This window comes from Balaenoptera borealis (assembly GCF_965194805.1).
Source record: "Balaenoptera borealis genome assembly, chromosome: 16".
In the NCBI taxonomy this organism is placed as follows: Eukaryota; Metazoa; Chordata; class Mammalia; order Artiodactyla; family Balaenopteridae; genus Balaenoptera; species Balaenoptera borealis.
The window spans coordinates 28,770,471-28,796,086 of record NC_138872.1 but is presented as its reverse complement, the minus strand read 5'-3'; the positions used below and the strand labels follow the sequence as shown (position 1 = coordinate 28,796,086).

Sequence of the window (25,616 nt, the reverse complement as noted above, 5' to 3'; positions counted from 1 at the left end):
ATGGTTGCCAGATAAGGACTACATTTCCCAGCTAGATGTGGCAAGGTGATTAAGTGCTAGTCAGTTAAATGTGAAAAGTGATACATACAATTTCTGGGATGTACCCTTAAAGGAAACTTTGCTGCTGATTGGAATGCAGACATGGTGGATAGTTAGCCATTTTGGATCCCAAGAATAAAGAAAATGAGATAAAGGGAACCTGGGCCTCTGACAACTTTGTGAACATAGCTGCCATACCAGATAGTACTCTACCTGACAGAGAAATAAACTTCTATCTTTTTAAGCCACTGACGCTTTGGCTCTCTGTCACAATCAAACCTGCATCATGACTATTCTAATTATAACACTGTAAGCACTGAATACTGTGCTGAAAATAGACTGGGGTGGGGGAGATATAACTAAGCTAAATTTTCATTTTCTTCTGAAAGAAGTCAACAGATAAAATATAAAGCTGAAATATTAGGAAAGAGCAGTAAGAACATGTAATTAGAAGTATAGATTTAAATACTAAAAGAAACAGTTTATATAGTTTCCTCTGGTAAGCAGAACTTAGGAATAAGGAGGGGTGGGACAAAAGACTTGTGTGTTTCCCTTTCAGCCTTAAGCATAGTACTACTGAACTTTCAAAATTATATACATGTATTATTTTGATAAAAATATAAGTTAAATTTTAAAATTATCTGTTTCATTCTTAAACTGTTATAAATTTAGTTTCACATTGAGAATTAGTTGACAGACTGCTAAACACAAGAATGGGACATAGAATAGATGTCTAGGGACATGAAAATGGGTAAGAATTGATTAGAACATGTAGGCACTAAAAACAAACTCACATTTAGCCTCAGGTATACAGCTTAAAAATCATTTCACTCTAGTGTAATTTGGCCTCAACAAAAACACAATGAAAATTGTTTTATTTTTATTAATATTTAGAAGGTTGAACTCAACATTTTACTTATTTTTAAAAGTAAAAATAGGGTTGACAAACCCTACTGTCTTACCCGCAAGCTATTTAACATCTGACGTATTCTTCGATTCCATCTCTCTGCCTCAATATTTTGTTCATTCCCCAATGACTCCTGTTTGAATAATTGATATAATATTTCATTTAACCAAATTTTACTGAATGTTTACTATTTGCCAACCATAGTGTTAGCTGCCGCAAGAAACACAACTGTAACACTGGGTCCTGCCAAATAAGGAGCTTATAGTCTGATAATTGAGAGAATAAGACTAACATACAAGTATAGCTCAGTCTTTACAGGATTATCTCTATACCCCCAGGCTATCTTCTGACAAGGGGTTCCAGAGTTTGAGATTCTGCCATCTCTATTGGTGATGCATCCCAGGCATTGTGCACTTACTTTTAAAAGTAAAGATGACCACTTTTGGCTAGGACTGTCCCAGCTCTGGTCAATCTGACCTCAGATGACAGGAGTAAACAAAAAGCTATAGAAGAACTACCTCGTAAAGGCCTTCATATGAATTTATCTGGTGATATAAAAGCTGTAACAATAACTGATGTTTAGTAGGTTGTGTACAATTGGGTTAGGAATCTTACAAATTTCAAGGGTGCCTTGTCCGAAAAAGATCAACCCACGGCCTTTCATGTTATTTGAATAGATTCAATCTTTTTAGTTTTTAGCCACTTTCAGAAACACCGTAATATTTAAAAATTGTAGAGTTGAAATCCCTTCACAGGAACTCATTCTAAGCCCTTACCAACTAACACCTTATAAGCTGAGAACAGAATTGGGCATAGGAAAGGTGCTGATGAGTCTGATAAAAAAGCAAGCCTACAAAGGGTTGGGGGAGGCAAGTGGCAGTGGCACAGATCTGACCTACTTTATAATTTTCCCAACGCTATCTCTGACCATGAAACCTAACAGCTTCTGTGTCACCCTTATCACAGCTCCACTGTTTGTCAAGCTTTTGTGTATACCTCTGGAGCCCAGACACTTCTTAAAATTGCATTCAATTTCATGGACTCCAAGATGATTTCAGAAAGCTTCAGAATATCCTGTATGATATTTTAAATCTTTTGAGGCTAAGGGGACTGCCAAGTCCCCATTCCTGCTAGCTGTACTGGCTTCCTGGTTCTGCCTATACAGCATCCTTTCTTACATTCCAAAGATACTGATCTGAAAATATGGTCAATTTTATTCTGAAGAGTTTTCTAAATTCCTCCAGGTAAAATTTATGTTTATTCCTTTCTGGTTTATTCTGGGGTAAACTAGTTCACCCAATTACTAACGTTTATTTTATTGTTAAATATGCAAATGTATTTTTCGAATGTAAAAAGCAATGGCCCAACTCTTTGTTAAAGATCCATGAGACTGCAGCTTCACCTATATTGCACAACTAAACCAATCAGGAAAAGGCTCAGAAAAAAATAGTCTGTGCATTTTGCTGAAGCCTATCCACTTGATCTATCTGGACACCCTACAGCTGAGTCCATTGTATGGAAAGCCCCGTGGATTATTAAAACAGCTGAACTTGTGCTGTGTTGTGGTTTTCTTGACCATGTATGAAAATAACCTGTGTCTAGAAGCAAAGAGAAAGGCGAAAGTGACTCAACTCTCTTCTGGCTCAGCTGTTTGGATGTTTCAGGTAAAAATTTCATGTATTTATTCTGTCCTAGATTATCCAGAGAAGTCAGTCATATGAAAAAAAATTTAATAGTCTTGGAACTCATTGTAAAGATAATTTATTTAAAAACAAACTAACATTAGGCATTAGTAGGTGTTTTGATATTATTTAACTAAGAAACTTTTGTTAAAATTCATTACAATCTTAAAAATGCCTTCAGCACTATGGGACAAGGACTAGAGAAATAAGACAGTAATCTATATGGAGTCAGGTGAGTCACATGTTAGCTCTGGCTTTGCTACTGACTTGTGGTCCTCCGTGCAGACCATTCCCTTTTTCTGATCTCTAGAAGTCTTGAGTCAGACCTTGGTCTATATCAGCCAAGGTCTTGGTATAGACCGTGAGTCATTGTTTTGGGAAATAATGCCCATACATTTTTCTTTAAATAAAATGAAATTTCAAATGCCCTAGGACATAGCCATAATATAACTCTGCTTCTTTAGAGATGTTATAAGAATAACTTAAAACAATGATTCTCAACATTTTAAACCCATGACTACCTTTGATAAGCAAAAAAATCCCATACATTTCTTTAAAATTATTTAAGGTTTCAAAATAAATTAAAGAATAAAAGATCAAAGCAATTCTGAATATGTTTTATCAAGCTACTCATACACATCTTTGTTAAGATCACAAATTTAAATTGTAATTTTAGAGAGTAACATGACAGCTAAAAACAATTTTTAGGTAAATAAGGTGTTAACTATTTAGGAACAAAGTTTTAAATAACATTCTCAAGACTATACATCTATTTACCAATTCAATTGGACAATTTTCAATTTCTTGTGCTAAGATGGCATTCATTAAAGATGATTCCTCAGCAGCTGAAGATACCATTTCAGCAATATCCTGCTAAATCAAATCAGGGAAATATAGGTAAGTTATCACAGTAGTAGTAGTCATCACAGGAACAATCTCATTTTGTTAAATGCTTTAATCACATGGATGCTCATTTCTAAAACTAATTTAAAATACTACCTGCATTCTCAAAATATTATTTCTGAAATATCCCAAATAGGCAATACCTGACTTAAATACTCCTGTTTTCTTTATGCCTCCCACAATGAAGAACTTGCATGTTCTGCCCTCCTTGCTACCTATCTTTTCCCTTCCTATTTCCCTCAACACTACAGATGTCATATCAAAAGTCTCTGCTGCTGCACGGCTGAGACCACTTTCTTTGAAGCAGTTTGTCTTTGCCCCAGTCCCCTACCTCTATTCTCATGCCAGAACCAGGTGGCAGAGGAAGAAGACCTGTAAGCAGAGGGAACGAGAATGGGGGAAGGGATATTAATATCCCTACCTAGGGCCATGACAGGATTCTTGCCACTGCTGCTGGAGCTGCCACTAGCAAGAGGGAAGAAAAACTGTGTCCTCTGGAAGGGGACCGAAGACATAAAGGAAGATGGAAAAAGAGAAATTCTCCATTCACCAACACCCTCCTTTCTCATTGCTATGGAAGCTGTTGGCCCCTTTTTCATCTTCAGCCTGTCTCCAAGCTTCATTCCCCAGCTGTTATCTGTGATTGTGATTAAGTTAGAAGCTTCCCACAACATAGCTTATTTGATTTTTCATTTTAGCTTTTAAAAATTTTCATGAGTACGAGGTTGCATTTTATTCTTTAATATACATGTTTGTGGAGCCCTATCATGTTTTTTCCCTTTTAATTTCTATGAATATTCTACATTTTAGATACTCTCAATTGTGCAGTTATTTTACAAAAAATTGTTTGAATTTTTGAAAGATTTGAAAATGATTATCAGAATCAATATTTTTCTGTCCATTTAAATTGACTGTGCTTCCATTCCTGACTATTTCGTATCTGTTCACCATTTTTGGAAGCAGAATAAGAATGGAATTGAAGGTTAAAGCATAAGTATAGGGTAAAGGAGTAAAAGGTTCAAAAGAAGTAGTGCAACAATCTTTCCTTCACTCCAAGCACCAAAATTTTGTCACTATGTTAAAAAATAATAAACTAAACAAGCTTGCCTAATCAAAATTTCAGTAGGTGCATTCTAAGAAATGTCTGAATCCAAATAAGGAAGAGAGTAGTACTGGCAACCCAGTATCTCAATATCCAGTATATGATCAAATTAAAACACATTCTGTTTTAATGTATTATGAAATTGTCTTTCCTTCCAAGGGCATTCAGTTTCACTGTGGATTGACTCTCAATTCCCTGAGTGGTTATCAAAATACAGTGATGATGGAACAAACCAGAAAAGCACTGGTTTATTTTTATCTGGTGTGGTATAATATTTACACTTGTACAGTCAATAAAGTGACATTGGGAGAATATTTTACAGCACACTGTTTCCAACTATATTTTTTAAATAACTATGTTTTTCAATAAAAATTATGTCTTTAAGTAAAAATTTAAAAAAAATTTTTTGGTCATAGATCTTTAGTCTTTCAGATTCAAGGCTAAGATAATTGGTGGGTCTAACACATATTATTCTTAGAGTTGGAAAGGGTGAACTTATGATCAGAAGCAAAACATAGGTGTATTTTCTAGAGTCCTAAAGGATTCCACAACATATTGAATGTGAGACCTCAGCATATAACCAGATTCAGGTATAATCATTTATTCAGTGTACCATGCAAAATACTATTTCAGTATGAAACTACTTATCTTGTGATTTACTATCCTAAACTTCTAGAAAATACTGTTCTGCAGATGGAAATTATGTTTTACCCTGTAGTACTGCTACATACTAAAGAAGTTACAGAATAACATAAGATGAAATATAAACTATAAATATAAGACGATATACCAGAGTCTCAATGTTCCTTCACTGTATGTGTCAGGAAGATAATAATATTTTTATTACTCTCTTTGGTTAACTTACATCAGAGTTAATATTTTTATTGGTATCCTCACGATAGCTACACTTAGATCCATCAGTCGCTTCCTTCCAAGTTTTGGATTGACTTAACTCTTGCAGGGAATTTGGCTCTTCCATCATGGAGGTCTCTGAATTATTAAGGAAGTAAAAAAGATTTCACTAAAATATCTTTCAAACTTAAAATTGGGATATGGTTGTTACAAAAGAAAACTTCTGACAGACAACTTAGAATCCAAGAATTTAAGGGTGCACAAACTTTCTTATAGCACCCCAAGTCTCACATATTTATCTTCCATTTTCCCTCATCTGCCTCTTTATCACCTCTACTTCCCATGTTCCACCACCTATCTCCTCCACACTCGTTCCCACACATTGAACTCACAAGACAACATGGATATACCAAGCCCATCTTAGTATATTGTTCAGCAGATTTTAATGCCTTCAGTAAGCAGAGGTTCACTCACCACATAAGTTGGCTTTATTATTCCTTTATAATAGTCACAATAATAATTCATTATTAATATTATTAAAATTTCATGTATCCTCTAGGTGGATAGATATATCTATATCTCAGGTTAACTGTATTGTTTAAATGCTATTCTTATCACTAAGTGATTTTTCATGTTAGTTGTCTTAAAGTGAAACATTATCCTATGAGATATAAAAATTTTCTTTGTTGAAGGCTTGTGAGTACTGCCTTTGGGGGTGGGGGAGGTGGGAAAGAGTGAGATTAAGAATAGTCCACATAGTATATATACTTCATCTTTTTAAGGTAGTTTGTTGGACAAAAATTAATCCACATAGAAGAATGCAATGCTGATCTAACAATTTCTTTTAAGTTCAAGTACTCTTCTAAGAGCATTTATACTTGGGAATATGGAATTGGATCCCATCTTAATTTTGAAATGTAAAATCAAATTTTTGTTTCTACAACATTCCCCTAAACACCAACAGAATTAGGATGTCTCACCTACTATGTTTTTGCTTCCCATTTCTTCCCTTACCGACTCCTTCTGCATCAATTTTCTTCCAAGTTTAAAGCCAGAGGACACAAAGCATTTTGTAAACAACTGTAAAAATATACATTTTTGTTTCTCACTTTTGTACAAGTAAAGCAATTCAACAAAATACAAGCGTATATGCTAAAAAGTTAAAACTATTATTCATGCACACACATCCAGCAAATTAATTCAAAAGGGGGTATTTTTTCACAAGTTTAAATTCCATTGTATCTATGAATATAAATATGTATTTATTTATCACCAAACATTGCACCCATGTAAAAGAATGGAAACTATTACCATTTTCAGTTCAGCATGAGTCAGATCCTGGGCAGCAGTTGACAGAAGTGTGTCTGCCCCTCCCCTCTGCTTCCACATCATCAACCTTTGGGTAGGAGGTGCAAGTTCCAAAACCATGAGTGTGTCCGTAAAGGAAGTAAGCTGTCTATGCATAATTTTGCTACTGATCTCCTTGACTGGATCTATGAGCAATTTCCTCTTTTTGCCTTTTCTTTTTTCAGCAATGTCTAAATATAATAAATACATACAAATGTGATAGGTTGTACAACTTTGTATAATGATATTCTAGGCACTGCATATCTAAGAAATGTCTACCACAATACAACCTACAGAGTTGACTTGGGAAGAAAATCCCCTTCTCTCTACTGAAAATTATGTTTTATATGGTTTTTGCACAGCTAGTGTGTCTCAGCAGCCAAGGGTTAACACATTTTGTAAAGTGCTTAGGAGGCAGGCACCCTGTTGATCTACTAAGTGGACAACTGAGAAATGTGGAGCAGAGTATATTGAGAGGGAAGTCACTCAGTTCTGAAGTTCCTTAAAATATCTACCTAACAGGATAACTTTTTAAAACATTTATTTGTATTTGTACAGTGTATTTTTCCCTCCCCCATTGAAATTCATATACAGATTCCAAGTAGGTAGTTAGGGCCATGGGATTTTGCTCCTTTAACTAATTTGGCCAGGTAGAAAGTAGAAGTCAAGCTTTTCCTTAGTAAAGATGCAAAAGGGGAGTTGAGGGGGCAGTTACATTTTCTGGAATGGGTGGAGATCTGAGATCAGATGGAGCCAAAGGAACTTGCTTGCTGATGTGCCTCAGTAAAATCTTGGGAATATAACAAGATTCCAAAGGGGCTGGCTGTGTGATGACTCCAGAGGTTAGTAGGCTGGGACACTGGGTATCACAAGGTGGTGTGGCTGATGACCAGAGGTTCCCTTCCACCTGCTGAACCCCTCCCCCAAACTTTGATACTATACATGGCTCAGGGCAGATAGGGGAGGTTTGCAGATTGTATTTCTTGCCAACCAAGTGGGATAGAGGCTCAGAGTTGAATTTCGTAAAGAAAAAGTTGAATGCTTTATTCTTTGCATGCCTGAGTTTATAAACTGAAATATCAATTATACTACTTAAAACTAGGATATTCTTAAAAGATCTAGTTATATATTAGATTCATATTCAGTGCCTCTATTCCGATCCTTTTACTCTGTCTTATTTTATATTGCATGCTTATTTATCTCCTGATCAGACTGTAAGCTTCTTAAAAGCAGGAACTATGTCTTCATTTCTGTGCCCAGAATAATGGCTTGATAACTATTGGAACTGAACTCTGTTTTACATTTTCCAATTTCCCAAGCTGGATAGATGGTTTGACCAGGACTGAATATAATGAAAGGACCATCCCAAATTTTCTTCACACTTTTTCTTTATTGTATTATAAATGTTATTACTAGATTGACTACCTCCTATAATATTTTAAGAATTATTAAAATATCTCAGGGTAAATAAGGTAGTAGTGCATCAAAACTAAAAATAAAAACATGAATGACTCTGACCTGAAGTATCAATTGGGTCAAGGGTAAATCCTTCCTCTTCATTTGATAATGTGGTTTCATCCATTTTTTCATTTTCAGGTGGACATACACACTCTGGATTATCTGGTTCTACTAATCAACGTTGCCATAACAGGATTTATTAAGAAAAATAATGGTTATGTTGCAAACTAGAGGACTGTATGAGAATTAAAGTGAAAGACAAACTAACTGTAGATTTATATTGCTAACTGGAGCCACATCTGAATTCTTAGAATCATGTATTTAATAGAGTTGAAGAGATTCAGAGATTATACAGTCTGGGGCCCGCAGTGTTCAGGTGAGTCAAGTAGTATCACCCTCTTTTGCACCTGTCACGTCTAAGGCTGGGCTACAGTCACATCAGAAGTGAAAACAGAGGTAGGAACCACAATAAATGATTGACATAAATTTGACAATATGTCTGCTAAAAAATTTATGTTCTGTTCATGATTAGCTGACCCATAAAGAACCACACATAACTAAATTTTTATTGCCTCTTTTTACATCTAAAATTTCTACTACTGTGTTAGAAAGCAAATGTAACATCAAAAAGAGTGAAAAATCAAAATGGGGTTAATCATTCTTTTAATTCTTAAGAAAAATCAGACGACAAGACTTCAAATCATCTGAGGTACTTTCACATCAATTTCAAGTAGAAAATATCCCCAAATTTGTAATTTATATCAAATTATATATAGATTGTCAAGCTATATTAATATTAATGTGATATTAATAATTAATAACTATGTTAATGTCAAACATTAATGATGTTTTACTATGTAACATATATTATTTTAATGATTCAAAAGCAGGGTATTTTGGCAGAGTATTTAAATGTGCTCTCATAACAAATAAACCTAATCCCGATTAAATACCCATCATTGTACTTTTCCCAGAATTTAGTTTTCTATTCTATATTATCTAAAGTCAGACTAAGAGTTTGAGGGACAACACTCTTTATTATCTTTCACTATACTATACTGCTACTTAAACCCATAAGTTTTAAGGCTTAATTTGAATATTAGTATCTGTTCACATTCTACACAAAAGAAACAACATACCCACTATAGTATCGGGAGGCTCAGGAAGCACGGAAATTTCTCTATTTAAATGCATGTCTTCTAACAGGATATTCTGATCTTGCAATAGATTGTCTTGAAAACACAATAAACACTTTGGTTATACAGAGTTGAATCTGTCATTTGTTCACTAAACACTTGACAGTATTGCATGCAAGGAGTTGTGATGGGATAAAAAAAATGAGTGAACCCTACTTAACTAGATTTGACTGGTTATATAGACTACCATATTTCATGCAGTATGACATAGAATTTTATATATTTAATTTCCTTTCCTTTATTAAAAGTCTATTTTTAAACGTTTATTTCAGGAAATATTTACTAAACTACCAAGATAGTAGCCTTGTTACAAAGCCATGTTTAGATTTCAAATTAAGAAGTAAAAGTTTTCAAACTCCTTTGGTAGAGATCTAAGGTAGAGCCACTATTTTTCGTAGTTTTCAAATTTCAAAAAGTTTGCCATAACCAGCCTTTTACTGTAAACTAGAGAATTAAAAAAAAGATTTGATATATAATGGTCAGTATCTTTAAAATTAAGTGGATTTCGATTTCCCAGTTTTCTCTATCCTATTTCTATGATGACTTTATAATAATATCATAATATAAATATAAAATAATAATATAAAATGCTGGACAGATCCTTTAGAATAGCTGTCCCACAATTTCTGCTAAAGAAAACAATGTTTTCTAGTATACAATCTAGTATATTTTGTGAGGAATATATTTACCTCACTTCTTCCACTCTAAAGACTAGAAATTTGTAAAAATAAAAACAAGAACCTATATGATCAATGTATTTAAACAGATAGCTATTTACTTGGAACTAGCCTAAAATTTTAAATATACCATAGATTCTGAAAACTTGTGTAAAACAATGTGTTGACCTATATGACACAGAAGCATATCTGAAATTTTAGTTTGATGGAATAAAACTTCCAGTATGTTATGTAATTTGACTGAAACAAATATCCAATTTCTATATGACCAGATAGCATACCAATCATTTCTCCTGCAGCCCCTTCATCTCCAAATCCATCTCCACTGTCATAGAACAGAAATATTTCTCCAATGAGGCTTCCAGAACTTTGTTCAACTAAAGGACCACTGGAATTTAGCAATATGTTGTCATCAAAGAAGCTATGTCTTCTGAGAATTTCAGGTTCCTCCTCTAAATAAATACATATAATTAATATTGAGTTAGTCATAGAAACACAGAATTTCAGGGTTAGAAGCTAGAATTTAGATATCATTTTGAATAGCTCCTTTCATTTTACAGATGAGAAAAATGAGAGCTAAAAATTTATTTGAATTATTCAAAGAAGACATACAGATGGCCAGTAGGCATATGAAAAGATGCTTAACGTCACTAATTATTAGATAAATGCAAATCAAAACTACAATGAGGTACCACCTCACACCGGTCAGAATGGCCATCATTAACAAGTCTACGAATAATAAATGCTGGAGAGAGTGTGGAGAAAAGGGAACCCTCTTGCACTGTTGGTGGGAATGTAAGCTGGTGCAGCCACTATGGAAAACAGTATGGAGGTTCCTCAGAAAACTAAAAATAGAATTACCATATGATTCAGCAATCCCACTCCTGGGCATATAACTGGACAAAACTATAATTCAAAAAGATACATGCACCCCTATGTTCATAGCAGCACTATTCACAATAGCCAAAACATGGAAACAACCTAAATGGCCATCAACAGATGAATAAAGAAGATGTAGTATATATATATACAATGGAATACTACTCAGCCATAAAAAAGAACAAAATAATGCCATTTGCAGCAACATGGATAGACCTAGAGATTATCATACTATGTGAAGTAAGTCAGAGAGAAAACAACAAATACCATATGATATCACTTATATGTGGAACCTAAATTATGGCACAAATGAACCTATCTACAAAGCAGAAGCAGACTCAGAGACATAGAGATCAGACTTGTGGTTGTCAAGGGGGAGCGGAGGAGGGAGACGGATGGACTGGAAATTTGGGGTTGGGAGATAAACAACAAGGTCCTACTGGATAGCACAGGAAACTATATCCAATCTCCTGGGATAAACCATAATGGAAAAGAATATTAAAAAAAGAATGTATATATGTGTAAAACTGAGTCACTTTGCTGTACAGTAGAGATCAGCACAACATGGTAAATTAACTATACTTAAATTAAAAAAAGAAAAAAGAAAAAAAATTATTTGAATTATTCAAGTCATTCTGCTAATCAGTGGAGACTGGATTTCTAGTCTAACGCTTTTTCCAATACAATAAGCAAAAATTGCAAAAAAATGTCAGGATAGAGTTTTTAGTGGTGGTACAGTTTAATACTTCCCAGAAGGTTATTATTGACAGTGGAATGATTTCTTCTACCTTAGGTGGGTCATATGCCACTTGATCGAGTATTATTTCATATTATTTCATGGACAGTTGCTTGAGTTGTTTGTCCATAAGGAGGGATTCAAAATAAGGAGTATGTCTGCCTTCTAAGTAATGGAAAGGTAGGTAAAATATTAAAGAATGGGCTTATAACATTTGTTCAATAAATATTTATTGAATGACTAGGTATTAGGCAATATGCTAGGGGTTGGATACAGCAGTAAAAAAGATAAAACCTGGTTAGCTAACATAAACTGAGTGGTTACTATGTGCATTGTATTATGTAGTAGAGGATACTATTATAATCCTCATTGTACAGACAAGGAAACATCCACAGAAAGGTTTCGTAACTTGCACACAGTCACACCCTAATAAATCATAGAGTCAGGATCTGAAGGCAGCAAAGATAGTCTTAGTAACGGTGTTAGAATTCTGGCAAAATGGAGACTAATGAGAGAAGACTCCTAAGACACTGACAGCAGCAGATAAAATGAATTCCCTGCTTCAAACTGACCTGCTTCCATACTGGCTGTCAGTACATGCATATTCTTTCCCTTCCTTGGGTTTGAATCTTTGGGTCCAGAAGTCTGAAACCCCAGAGGTCACAGTCTAGAAGTCTGAAATCCCAGAGGTCAGAGGTTGGTCCTCTCCTTCCTCTAGCAACCCACGTCACTGCTAGTCAGTAAAGAAACTCATGAAGTATCGCTCACTGGAAATTTTTCTACAGGCCTACATCTTCTAGAAAGAAAGAGCTAAAAAAGGCAACCTTCATTGTATTGGACTAAAGATTTGCTCAATAGAAAAGATTAACTTCTTCAAAAGAACTAAAAATATTGTTCACATCTTCCAGGTACACCTTGATAGCTTCCAAAAGAAAAATCAGTCTTGGTCAATAAGATAATAACATTTATGAACAGACAGTATATGCTGATCACTGAACATCATGAGAATCTGAGAGTACACCAAAAAATTAAAGAAATAAAAAAAAAAAAAATTAAAGAAATAATCTTTGCTTTCACTCTTATGTTATAATCCAGAATAGGATGGATTAACATTAAATATTTCTTAGAGGACATTAGGTTTGAACTAGTTTTTGAAGGAGAGAAAATCCCTTATTGGTAGAGAGTACTAAAGGAGAGAATAAGGGAAATAACTGTGATGTTGCTAGTAATATCCCGATTTTACATATAGGGCAGTAAGGCTCAGAGAAGCTAGGAGATCTGCCCAATATCACACAGCAAATCAACAGAGGAAGCCCAGATTCAAACCCAGTTCTGTCAGTCTACTCAGGACATGTTCTCCCCACCTTCTTGAATTGTAGTAGACAGAACTGAGAACAACTAAATTGTATTGGTTGACTGGTAAGACATTTGCTTGACTAGAGCAAAAAGTTTATATTAAGGTAAAACAAAGTTAATAAAGATGGTGATAAATTGGTAGAGGGTCTTGAGGAGAGGCAGGAGTATCTATCAGGAAGTTATAGGGACCCAAGGCACTTAAGAAGAGAAATGTGATGTGGAAAAAAAATGGAATTTAAGGATAATTCCTCTTGCAGAGCTGTATAAAATGTGGGGCCTGGAAGAAACTGTGTAGGAGGGTATACAGCACTTCAGCACTTGAGTACTGGTGAACTAAATATATATATATATTTAGTACTGGTGCTAGGGAAACAGAAAGAATACCTAAGAGACATTTCCAATTTTTTTTTTTAATTAGCACTGGTATGAAGCTTATAGAAAGCATAGTTAAGAGTGATCCTTGGGCTTCCCTGGTGGCGCAGTGGTTGGGAGTCTGCCTGCCAATGCAGGGGGCACGGGTTCGAGCCCTGGTCTGGGAGGATCCCACATGCCGCGGAGCGGCTGGGCCCGTGCGCCACAAGTACTGAGCCTGCGCGTCTGGAGCCTGTGCTCCGCAACAAGAGAGGCCGCGACAGTGAGAGGCCCGCGCTCCGCGATGAAGAGTGGCCCCCGCTTGCCACAACTAGAGAAAGCCCTCGCACAGAAACGAAGACCCAACACAGCCAAAAATAAATAAATAAAAATAAATAAATTAAAAAAAAAAAAAAAAAGAGTGATCCTAAAGTTTCAGGGCTGAAGAAGAGCAATAGCATTTACAGGGAAATGTGTAAAGAGTATCTTGGGCAGTAGGAAATATGATTAACTTTTTACCAATGTGTTACATTTCAAGGTTTGGGGTAACAGCCAGTAAGGGATGCGTGCTACTCAAAGTAGGGTCTGTGGACGGTGTTGGTCCACAACAGAGTAAATACACAAATTAGAGGTAAATGTTTACAAAGTTTTAATATAACGTCGCAGAGTAATTTTATACATGTTGGATCTAATAACAAAAACTTGAGGCTTACATGTTGATTTTTAAGTAAGTTTTTAAATTTTTCTAGTAATTAATTTTTATTATATTCTACAAAAGTATCATTCCATGACAGATAGGAAATTGACAAAAATTATAAAACTGGTCCTTCACCACAGATCATTTGAGAAACACAGCTATAGATCATAGAGTTATGGAAGGAGAGTCAGGATGAGAAGTGGAGGTTACGAGGTAGCTCAAGCATTACTGATGCTTGATCACCCTCCTCCACCTAAGACAAATTTAGGCCAGCCTTCTCCTATGCTCACTGCTTTGGGCACTATAAGAAAGTCAAAGATGAATGTGACACAGATCTTACCCTCATGGAGTTTTCAGAACAATACAGACCAATACAATAAATATCATGATACAAATCAGAGAGTGGTAAACGCCATAAAAAAGAACAAATACTATATAGTTAAATTACACCGTATAGCTTTAATTCTAAAATACATTCAACACTTTATTTCCCAATCAATGTGTATTTAGTGTGTATTTTCTCCTCACTCCCAAGCTATTTTAAAATCTGTTATTGATATCATATTTAGAGGAAATATATTTTGAAGGCTCTGTATGCAGCACATGTGTAAAACCTTGTGTATATGTTAACTACAGCAACTGTTTATTTATATGTCTCTCTCCCAGCCTGAAGCTCCTTGAGAGCAGGAAGTACTTCTTTAAACTTTGTATTGCCCATGCCTGTGATAGTACCTGACATATAGTAGATATTCAATAAACGGTTGTACACTGAGAAGGGAAGCATAGGCTAAGCCTGAGTCTTGGCATTGACACCTATAGTAGAAAAAGGCAGGAATAAACTTATTGGGGGGTTACATTTATACATCAAAAAATTCATTCTAAAGATATTTCTACTGGCATAGAAATAGCTTTGGCATTGTTTTAATACAAAAATGCAAATATAATTGATTATGACTTGTAATTTTAATTTCTCAAATATTCTCACCAAAGCTCCCAGCGTGGAAAAGTAGATCATTGTCATAATCTTCTCTAAGTGTGATTTCTTCTGGTTTGCTTTGGTTCTGAGTAAAGTGTTCTGAAACATCAATAGCACTATGGAGAAATATAAGATTGAGGAAAACATGTGAACAGAACACAATGATTTTGCAGTATACTGCAAAACAAACAAACACCCTTAAACAGAAAACATGTTTTATTATAAAAACAAAGGAGAATTTTATTTTCTCAATAGTATTCCTTACAAACACTAGTTCATCATACATATGATATAATGAACTATGATCTCCAGATTGTCAAATCCAATGGGCAATTCTCAGCCCTTATCTTACTTACCATACCCAACAGCATTTGAAATTGATGTTCACTCCCTTCCTCATGGAACACATTCTCCTCTTGGCCTCTGCAATACTACTGTCTCTTGATTTTCTTCCTACCTCACTGGCTGTTCCTTTTCCATCTCCTTTATTAGTTCTTCCTCATCTCCCAGATTATTAACTATTAGGAATGACCCAACATTCAGTCCTCAGACCTCTCTCTCTCTCAAATCTACACTCATTCCCTCAGGGATTTCTTATGACTCATGGTTGAAGTTCCATCTACATACTCACAACTCTCAAATTTATATATCCCATCACACATCTTTCCTGAGTTTCAGACCCAGATATTCAACTACCTACCTACTCCCCTTGGATGTGTAACAGGCATCTCAAAACCTATATCCAAAACCTAATTTACTTCCTTTACCTTGCCCTCTTTAAACTTGCCATGCTCTGGTTATCCTAATCTCATTAAACTGGTAACTTCATTCTCATGCCAAAAATCATATAGTCAACCTTCACTTCTCTCTTTCTCTTCAAACTATATCCAATCCTTAGCAAATTCTGTCAGCTCTGCCTTCAAAATATATCCATAATTTGACTGCTACCACCTTAATAAAATGAAGACTGAGAACTGATCACAGAGATTTCTTGTCTGGACTTCTTACTGCAATAATCTTCTCACAGGGTCTCTGCTTCCTTCCTTTCCCCCTTATAGTATGTAGCCAGAGGAAGCATGTTGAAGTCAAGTCAGATCCAGTCACTTTCCTATTCAAAACCCTCCTGTGCTCCCTATCTGAGTAAAAGAAAAGTCCTCATTATAGCCTATGACACCCTCCATCATCTGCACCCCAGCTACTTCTCTGACCTCATCTCCTACCACTGGGCCCTTCATTTACTCCACTCCAGTCTCACCTGCCTCCTTGCTGTTCTTTGAATAGGTCCAACATGCTCTGCCTTAGAGCCTTTCCATTTGTTTTACATGGAACATTCTTCCCCACATTACTGAATGATTTGTTCCTTCATTTCCTTTAGATTTCTGTTTGGACCTTATTAGAAAAGCCTTTCCTGATCTCTCTATTATTTTATTTTCTATTTCTCTTCATAATGCTAATCATCTCCTAGCATACTATATATTTGTTTGTTTATTACCTGTCTCCCCCAACTGAAATATAAGATTCATGCGGCCAGGAGCTATCTCCTCAGTGCCTAGAACAGTGTTTGGCATATGGCAGGCACCCAACAAATATTGAATGAATGAATATACTGTCAATATTGCAAACTATATTCAGCAAATATAATGATGCATTTTTAGTTTTGTACTTCGAAATTTCACACTAAATTTAAGTCTTTGTCAACTGCATGTGTACTTCAGTTGTTAACTATGTTCCATCTGCATTCATGAAATCTGAAAATGTAAAACAACAAAATATCAGGAAAATCAAATTGAAGGAAAATAAAATAATTTACTTCACATTTTGGGGATCAAAATCATGAAATTCTTCTGACAATGTGATCGCATTGTAAGCTGCTTCGAGATTCTCTTTTGGAAGGTCAAGCAGTCCTGAAAAGGATAAAATACCACATTCAATAAGCCATGATGCTATATAAAATAAACTTCCAACTAAATCTCTACTTTCTCTCACTGGACTAACTGCTTAGTCTCCTAACTGGTTTCCCTGTATCCACTCCTGCTCCTCTTCAGTCTCTTCTCTACAAAACAGCCAGAGTGATATTTTAAACATGAAATTAGATCAGATCACCCCCATACGTAAAATGACTCAGGGACTTCCCTAGTGCACTTAAATAAAATCCAAATTTCTAATCAGGGCCCTGTATCCCTACAAAACCTGCAGGCATCATCTAACAACACCTTCCCGTACTCACTCTACTCCAACCGTACTGGTCTTTTTGCTCTCTGAATGAGTCAAGCACTTTACCACCTCAAGACCTTTGCTCTTGCAGCTCCCTCTGCCCAGAATGCTATTCCCTCATGGACTTCTTACATGGCTGGATACTTCTCATTCTTCAAGTCTGAGCTTAAATTCTATCCTCTCAGAAAGGCTTTTCCCAATTAGCCTAACTAAAATACACTTCTCTCTTATTTTCTGTAGTAGTACTCTTTTTATATTCCTTCATAGCACAATCTATAATTATTATAATAATTTTTTTAGAAAACCTTTTTCATTATCTGATTTTCTCACCAGGCTCAAAGGGACCTTATTTGTCTTGTTTGTCCTTGTATCCCCGAGCCTAACATAGTGTTTCACACAAAGTATGAGATCAATAAATATTTATGGAATATATAAGTGAAATAATGAACAAATTTATTTCATTGAACCATATTTGATATAATTATAAACCTACTAAGAGATTCTACAGATATTTTAAATAAAGAAAATAAACCCTTGTCAATCCTGATTCACCCATTTTAACTGAGGGAACAGTATGTGCAAGGCACTGAGACAAGTACTATAAGAGATTCAGAAAATAAGTATGACAAAGATGTTGCCTTCAAGGAGCTTGCAGACTAGTGTGAAAGGCAAGGTCTGTACCTAGATAAACATAATACAAGGTGGAAAATGACTAAAGTCTTAAAACTAAAATTAAAATTAAATAAAAATTTGAAAGTTTTCTATTTATGACACATGTAAATCTCTAGCACTTTGGAATGCCTAGAGATTTTCTATAATATTTCATAAATAGCATGCTATGGTAATTAGAGTCTTGAGAATTGTGAAAACAATGACAATTATTGATATCTAGGTTTTGTCAATCACACTTTCTAATTTATCTCATAAAGGCAAAAACAGATATGGCAAACCAAGTGACCCATTAAAACTGAATAACAGTGTTTCTTACACAAGTGTGGTAGCATTAAGTATATTTCTTGTGTAAATATACAGGAACATTCCAAGTTTTTGAAAGCATAACCTCTTCCTGCAAACACAGGAAAAGAGCAAGGAAAATAATATAATTTGTTCTTAACCATGGAAACTTAGATTCAGTCAGAAGGAAGTTTACATTCACCATACTCACGCTGGAACTACAGAGTGCTGCCAATTAAAAGAGCCCACCCAAAATAAAAATGCAAAAGGGAACAAAGACGAGTGAGACAAATCAATATTGCATGTATACCTGGGCGAAATGTCATCTTCATTTTAAGCAATGCTTCACTGCAATCTGCCAAAAGATATTTTGCCTTCCTATTATAGATTCGAACAACTCCCAAAAGAAGGTGTCCTGAAGTTCGAAGTGCAATTTTCACCTTTCAAAAATTTTTTAAAGTATTAGAATATTAAAAATTAGATTCATAAACTCTGTTCTTTGAAAATTATAAAATAATAAGAATTTCTTCTCTTTAAAAAGCAGACATTTTGTATTCTTATTTAAGGTGAATCACTTAACTTTTACCTCACCTTGTAAAATGATTAACTTTTTTATTCAGTGAAGATAATCTAATGTGGCATTTAAGTGAAGTATGCTATTATTGGTTTTATGGGAAGTATATAACCTTTGCAGTCGGGCAGACTTGGGGTCAAGCCTTGGCTCAGTTGCTGAGGCTGAGTCATTTAACCTTCCTGAACTTCAATTTATTAATAATGGCTACAATTTATTATATACATATTTTGTGCCAGGCATTGTCCTAAGAGCTTTTCATACACTAATTTATTTAATTTTGACAACAACCTCTATTTACAGAAGAAAAAACTGAGACTCAGACATGATAAGCAGCATGCCCAAAGTAACAAAACTATTAAGTGATAGAGGAGGAATTAAATTTAAATTTGACCAGCTCAGAAGTTCATGCTCTTAATTACCACACATCACTGAGGCTAAAAGAGGCCTATCTCATAGGGTTATTGTGAAGATTAAGTAAACTAATGAACATACATAAAGTCTAGCCCAGTGCCTGACACATGGTAAATTTTCAATTATAATTCATCCTTCTCTCAAGAAGAAAACTACTTAACCTATAAAAATATTAAAATGATATTTTAATGCAAATTGTAATAGCTTGTTATAGTGTTTTATAATGAACATAGTACCTTGCTTATGAAGTGATTTCATATATATTTTGATTTATACTCAATCCTCCTTTCTTTCTTCTCTCCCTATTCATTCACCCATTATTTTTCTAAGAAATACTCATTTGGTACCTACTATGTATACAGTATTTTGTTAGGGAATAAGAAACAATCACAAGATATGTATAAAACATGGCCTTTATCCTTCAGGATCCAATCAATTTATGATAAACATATAAAAGAGTTAATTACCAACAGAAATCAATATACGTTTATGTCCAGACAATAAATGCTATAGGAAATAAAAATGAGAAGACCATTTAAGAGTAAAGCTTCCTTGGAAATATATTTCATGATATAATGTATTTTAATTCCTTTCCTCTCCATAAGTCATAGCAAATACATACTATAATTTTAATGAATAACATACCTTAGGTGAAAGAATTTTTTCAATGGTTATTTCTAGATTACATTCAAATACATGGGCCTTTGTGAGTTTCTTCTCCCAGTGAGCTGCAAGCCAGATTTTGGCCAATGGCCCTCGCTTACTCATAAGCACATGTGTGTAGAACATGGTGCCTGTATTCCTTAGTAGTATTTAATGAACTAGAGAGAACATTAAAAGACATTTAAATTTTGATACAAAAATCTTTCAGTGCTATTTTACAGCAAGCAAAACCATTTTTCATTAATTTTATAAAATAGATTATCTTCTAATTCAATGCATTATTCAATTCAAATTATTTTCTTATAAAAAGAAACTTTTATTTAAAATACAAAACTATATTGGGCTTCCCTGGTGGCGCAGTGGTTAAGAATCCGCCTGCCAATGCAGGGGACACGGGTTCAAGCCCTGGTCTGGGAAGATGCCGCGGAGCAACTAAGTCCGTGCGCCACAACTACTGAGCCTGCGCTCTAGAGCCTGTGAGCCACAACTGCTGAGCCCGCGTGCTACAACTACTGAAGTCCACGCGCCTAGAGCCCGTGCTCCGCAACGAGAAGCCACCGCAATGAGAAGCCCACGCACCGCAACGAAACGAAGAGTAGCCCCCACTCGCCGCAACTAGAGAAAGCCCGCACGCAGCAACGAAGACCCAACACAGCCAAAAAATAAATTAATTAAAAAAAAAAAGAAAAGAAACTATAGGAAAAGAATCAGAGGAAGGGAAGAAAAAAAAAGAATCAAATTTAATGTTTCGAAATAAGAATGGTAAAAGAAAACCTTCACTTAAAGACAAAATAATTATGCACATTTCCACAAATTGTACTATTCTCAATAACATCATAAGGCTCCAGTATTAGGCAAAGGGATGTCATAACGCTTTGGCTGACTTCTAGAGAAGAATCAAGTCATTATTTACATATAAGTAATCTTAAACTGCCACTAGAGAAGCATTTTTTAACTTCTTTCCTACTTAAAGTTCTGATAAAAGAGAAAACTGAACCAAAGTGAATACAAAAACAAAATCAGCCACGGAATTAAAAACTTAGATGAACTTTGATCAATGCCCATTTCCACCCCAAGAATCAAATCATTGGGCCCAAAATAAAGGTTATGCAATCTACCGAACCACATTCCTCAATGGGACAGCTAGAGATTTTAATGTGTATGGCCTATGCCTGCCTTGGCTCCACTTTCTTCCTTTCTCCTCTGTGTGTTGGGTATTTTGGAATAAATTCCAATTTGTCGTTTTCAATTGCTCCCAGGTGTATGATTACTAGTAAACTTTAAGAAAAAAACAACCTTGCGATTTAGTATTCCTGAGACGTTGATTTTCCTGAGCACTCTGATTTTCCTGAGACGTTGATTTTCCTACCTCACCCCACAAAAATATCCCCCACAGAAGCCCCGTTGTCCTGTGAGTTATTTCTAGGTTGAATTGACTTCATGCAAAGTAAAGCTAAGGATAGTACATGGAACTGGGAGCCAGGGAGGAGGCTTAATTCGTGGAAAAGAGTCCCAGTGAGGAGAGTGAGGGCGGTGGGCGAAGGGGAGCAGAGGACGGGAGGAAGGGGCAGAAAGCGGACCCTGGAGGTGGGGGGGCGTCGAGGGGGAGAGAGCCACAGAGGGCGCTCCTTCCAGGGAGAGCGAATGGGGGAGGGGAGAGGAATGGAAGGTGCTGGGGTCGGGGAGCGGGGCAGGGATGTGAGGAGAAGACGGCGAGAGCCAAGGGCTCGGAAGCCTAGGGCTCCCTCCACACACGACTCCTCAGAGTTGAAGGCCGGGTACTCAGAGAGGGACACCGAGGCTGAGGAGTGACCCCAAGCGCTCGCTTCCTCCCCTCAGGCGGGGTCCCTCAGGGCTCGTGCCGGTGAAGAGCCCGGCGGGGCACGTGTGGGGATGAGGGTGGCCGCGGCCCCCGTGATCCAGCCCGCCTCCAGCCCCCGGGTCCCGCCCGTCGCCCTACTTCCAGCGCCGGGTCTGAAGCGAGGCGCGCCCGAACAGGGGCTGGAGGAAGAGTCGCCAGATCCGCGCGTTGGATCTCAGGCGCTCCGCTCCCTGAGCTGCTGGGCTTCTGGGAGTGAGCGGCCGGGTGACGGGCAGGGCGGGGCGGGGCGGGGCGGGGCAGTGGACCGGGGCGGGGCGAGGGGAGGGGCATATGGGGATGGCACGGGGCTATAGGCGGGGCAGTGGGCAGGGAACAGGGCAGGCCTAGGGCGGGGCGGCAGGGTGGGCGGGGCTAAGGGTCGGCGGCATGGGTGGGTGGGGCAAAGGGCGGGGCAGGGGCCCGGGACGCGGACGGGGGCGGGGATGGGGGACACTGAGAGCAGTTTCCCGCGTGGTGCTTGCTCGAGGAGCTTACCTGTTCAGCGACCCGGTCACTAGTCACTGCAAAACAATTATGAGGGGTGGTAATGTCTGACCCCTCTGCTTGGCCTCTGAACATCACCAGGATGATGTCTCATCTTTTGCACTTAGAGCGAGGAGGTCCCTGGAGAAGTTATTAAATCTCTTTAACCTTAGTTTTTCTCATCTGTAAAATGGAAATGATGATAATAAAAGTACCTGTGCCATAGGGTATTGTAAGAGATGAGTGAGATGAAGCATGTAAAGAGCCTAGCAATAATAAATGCTCAATAAATATTACCTATCATTATTGTTGTTGTTAAAAAGATCATTCACGTTGACCAGCACTTCAGGGACAGCAAACATTTTCCTGCCTGGAATATCACAGCTTTCAATAGCTAAAGCCAACTGCTACAACATAAGAAACATCATACAAGAGCATATGGATCAAAGGCTGGTTTCCTCCCTTGAACTTCATAGTAAATACTGATAAATCTTGGAATAACAATGGCATCCAATATATAGGTTATTGATAAGGTCCCAGGCTCCTTGCTGATGGGTTGTCTTATTTACTCTTCAAACAACCTCACAAGGTAGTTAGTAATTTCCCTCCTTTTGAGATGAGGAAATGGCCTGGAGGGAGAAGCCACCTGTCCAGGGTCACATAGTTGGGGATGATAGAGACAGAATTCAGCTCGGGTTTAGCTCCCCTTTTCCCACCTCAGGGCACGGTGTCACAGTGACCACTCAGGCAGACATCTGGGAGATGCCCTTGATGCCAACCTCACGTCTTCCTTAATATCACTCCATAAGCAAGCCCATCACTCCACCTTCAAATAGGACTTTATCCACTTCTCACTGCCTCTACCCTCTCCACACTGGTCTAAGCTGCTTCCCTCCTGGAAAAGCTCCAACAGCTTTCTCAGCAATCTCCCTCATGTCACTTGCCTTCCTTGAGCCCATTGTCCACACTGAAGCCAGAAGGGTCTCCCCCTTTAAAGCCCTTTAAGTCCTCCTGTTGCTCTTAGAATAAAATAAACTCCCTCCTAACAATTACAGGGTCCTGCATAGTCTCCCCCTTACTTATTATTCTAGCTTCATGTCCTATGGGTGGATTTATCCTGACCACAATGAATCTTCAGTTTCAGGGCCCTTGCTTGCATGGGCCCCTCCAAGGCCCTGGGAGAAACATAGCAGTGTGTTCACCTGGGTGTGTGTTTTTGTAAACATTGCAGAAGTAAGATATTTAACTGTAATCCTTTAAGATGGATGTCTTTCAGCTCTCCCTTTATCATACTGTATTGTGGCAATGGAGTACCTGAAGGATGCAGCTAAGGCACAGTTGAGTTAGGTGTACATTAATTTAGGTTCAGAGGTGTTATGGATTGAATGTTTGTGTCCCCCCAAATTCGTATGTTGAAATCCTAATCCCCAATGTGATGATATTGGGAGATGGGGCCTTTGGGAGGTAATTAGGTCATGAAGGCTCCACCCCGATGGGTTAATAATATGGGATTAGTGCCCTTATAAAGGAGACCTTTCAACCTTTCTGCCTTGTGAAGACACAGCGAGAAGATAGCTGTCTGTGAACCAGAAAGCAGGTTCTCACCGGACACCAAATCTGCTGGCAACTTGATCTTGGACTTCCCAGCCTCCAGAACTGTGAGAAACAAATGTTTGTTGTTTAACCACCCAGTCTATGGTAGTTTGTTATAGCAGCCTGAACAGACTAGGACAAGAAGGATCAATTTGTACGGTTCACAGCCCCTTTCATCTTTAGTTGTGTCATTGCCGTCCATCTCAGTGTAGGAATGGCTTCCAGGAATACCCCTAATGTCCACTGTGCTGACTCACCCTGCACCGTGACAGGAAGGTGCAGGGCCACATGTTATATGAGTGCCCAGCATCAGTGCAAAATGGGTGGAAAACAAGATTTGGAACATACGGTGCCAGAGTTAGTCTACAGAAAATTCTTCTGATCATCAGATGTATTAAACTATATGCAGAGGATTTGGTTCCCCACAAAGCCTGGTTAAAAGCAGAAGTATATTTGGCAGTGCAGCCTATACAATTATAAATGCACTGCATGTTTTTTCTTCCTTTCTAATAGGAATTGCACAAACTAGAAGATATCAAAGTCCTATGTTTGTAGGGATATGGCGAACTGTAAACAGCGAGTATGTCCATGAAGGAATTTGAGTGTTGTATGAGCTCATTGTGTTGGGTCATGCCTTACTTAGCATTTCTGCCCTAGCAATGTCTTACAGATGAAATGGCCTGTAGATGGTAACGAAAGTAGTATAGTAGGCCCTCCATATCCACAGGTTCTGCATCCGTGGTTTCAACCAACCTCAGCAAAAATTTTCGAAAAAAGATTCCAGAAATTTCCAAAAAGCGAAACTTAAATTTGCCACACAGTGGCAACTATTTACATAGCATTTACACTGTATTAGGTATTATAAGTAATCTAGAGATGATTTAAAGTATGGGGGGGGGGTGTGAGTAGGTTATATGCAAATACTATGTCATTTTACATAAGAGACTTGAGCATCCATGGATTTTGGTATCTGTGGGAGAATAATTGCCCCGCAGATACCAAAGGGCAATGGCAATTCATTAAGAGGAATAGATACATTTCAAATCAAAGTAATGAATACACTTATAGATTGTTGTGATAATCTAATTAAAAGGAGTGAATTATATAAATACATTTGGGGAAAGATTCAAATATCTCACTTATTTGACATGAAATACTGATATGGATGAAGATAATGAAGAATTCATATTATGCCACCACATGGTGATGCTGACAATAAAATTAGTTAATGTGCTGTCAACCCAAAAAGTATTTAAGCTTAGTCACTATATAAAGAGACTTATAGCTCATGTATGAAAGAAATTTAGAGGTTTTCTCAGATTTGACAATAATCCTAAGAATTTACATGGCATTAAGCTTTACAACTTAAAGAAAATCGTTTAAACTATTCACCAAAAAAGTTAATCAATCTTGTAAACACTAAATTATCATCTTCATATTTTTATAAAAAGACAACAAAATCATTGTCTTATGAGTATATGGTCAAAGAATATACAGCAAAAAATGTAGAGAAAAAATTATTATAGAACCATATCATGGCGGCTAATTAATAAAATATTATGCTATGTTTCCAGATTTTATGATTTTATGATTGTCAGCTTTTAACATTTTATAATTTGTTGTTATTTCTTCTGTCATTCTAGAAACAATTCCCCTTTCTAACCTAGTTCTGTATTTATGACTTTATTCTTTTTCTTTAAGAAAA

At 36.9% G+C, this 25,616-nt stretch overlaps 1 protein-coding gene across 6 annotated transcripts in view; it reads right to left on the bottom strand.

Moving 5' to 3' along the window:
* The window catches only part of RAD21L1 (RAD21 cohesin complex component like 1), a 30,575-nt gene extending 8,529 nt beyond the window's left edge, over positions 1-22,046 (bottom strand). Inside the window, exons 1-13 of one of the 6 annotated variants that reach the window (XM_082361439.1) lie at positions 21,935-22,046; positions 19,957-20,132; positions 18,637-18,766; positions 16,969-17,062; positions 15,168-15,274; positions 10,445-10,615; positions 9,430-9,522; positions 8,351-8,461; positions 6,797-7,023; positions 6,466-6,565; positions 5,499-5,623; positions 3,406-3,501; positions 1,002-1,079 (exon numbers count right to left, since the gene is read on the bottom strand). In XM_082361439.1, coding sequence (XP_082217565.1) covers positions 1,002-1,079; positions 3,406-3,501; positions 5,499-5,623; positions 6,466-6,565; positions 6,797-7,023; positions 8,351-8,461; positions 9,430-9,522; positions 10,445-10,615; positions 15,168-15,274; positions 16,969-17,062; positions 18,637-18,766; positions 19,957-20,100 — 1,476 coding nt within the window. In that variant the 5' untranslated portion in view covers positions 20,101-20,132; positions 21,935-22,046. Of the gene's footprint in view, positions 1-1,001; positions 1,080-3,405; positions 3,502-5,498; positions 5,624-6,465; positions 6,566-6,796; positions 7,024-8,350; positions 8,462-9,429; positions 9,523-10,444; positions 10,616-15,167; positions 15,275-16,968; positions 17,063-18,636; positions 18,767-19,956; positions 21,873-21,934 lie in introns of those variants that run through there. The other 5 variants (XM_082361441.1, XM_082361442.1, XM_082361444.1 and 2 more) reach the window with 5 other exon arrangements.
* Positions 22,047-25,616: the final 3,570 nt, after the last annotated feature.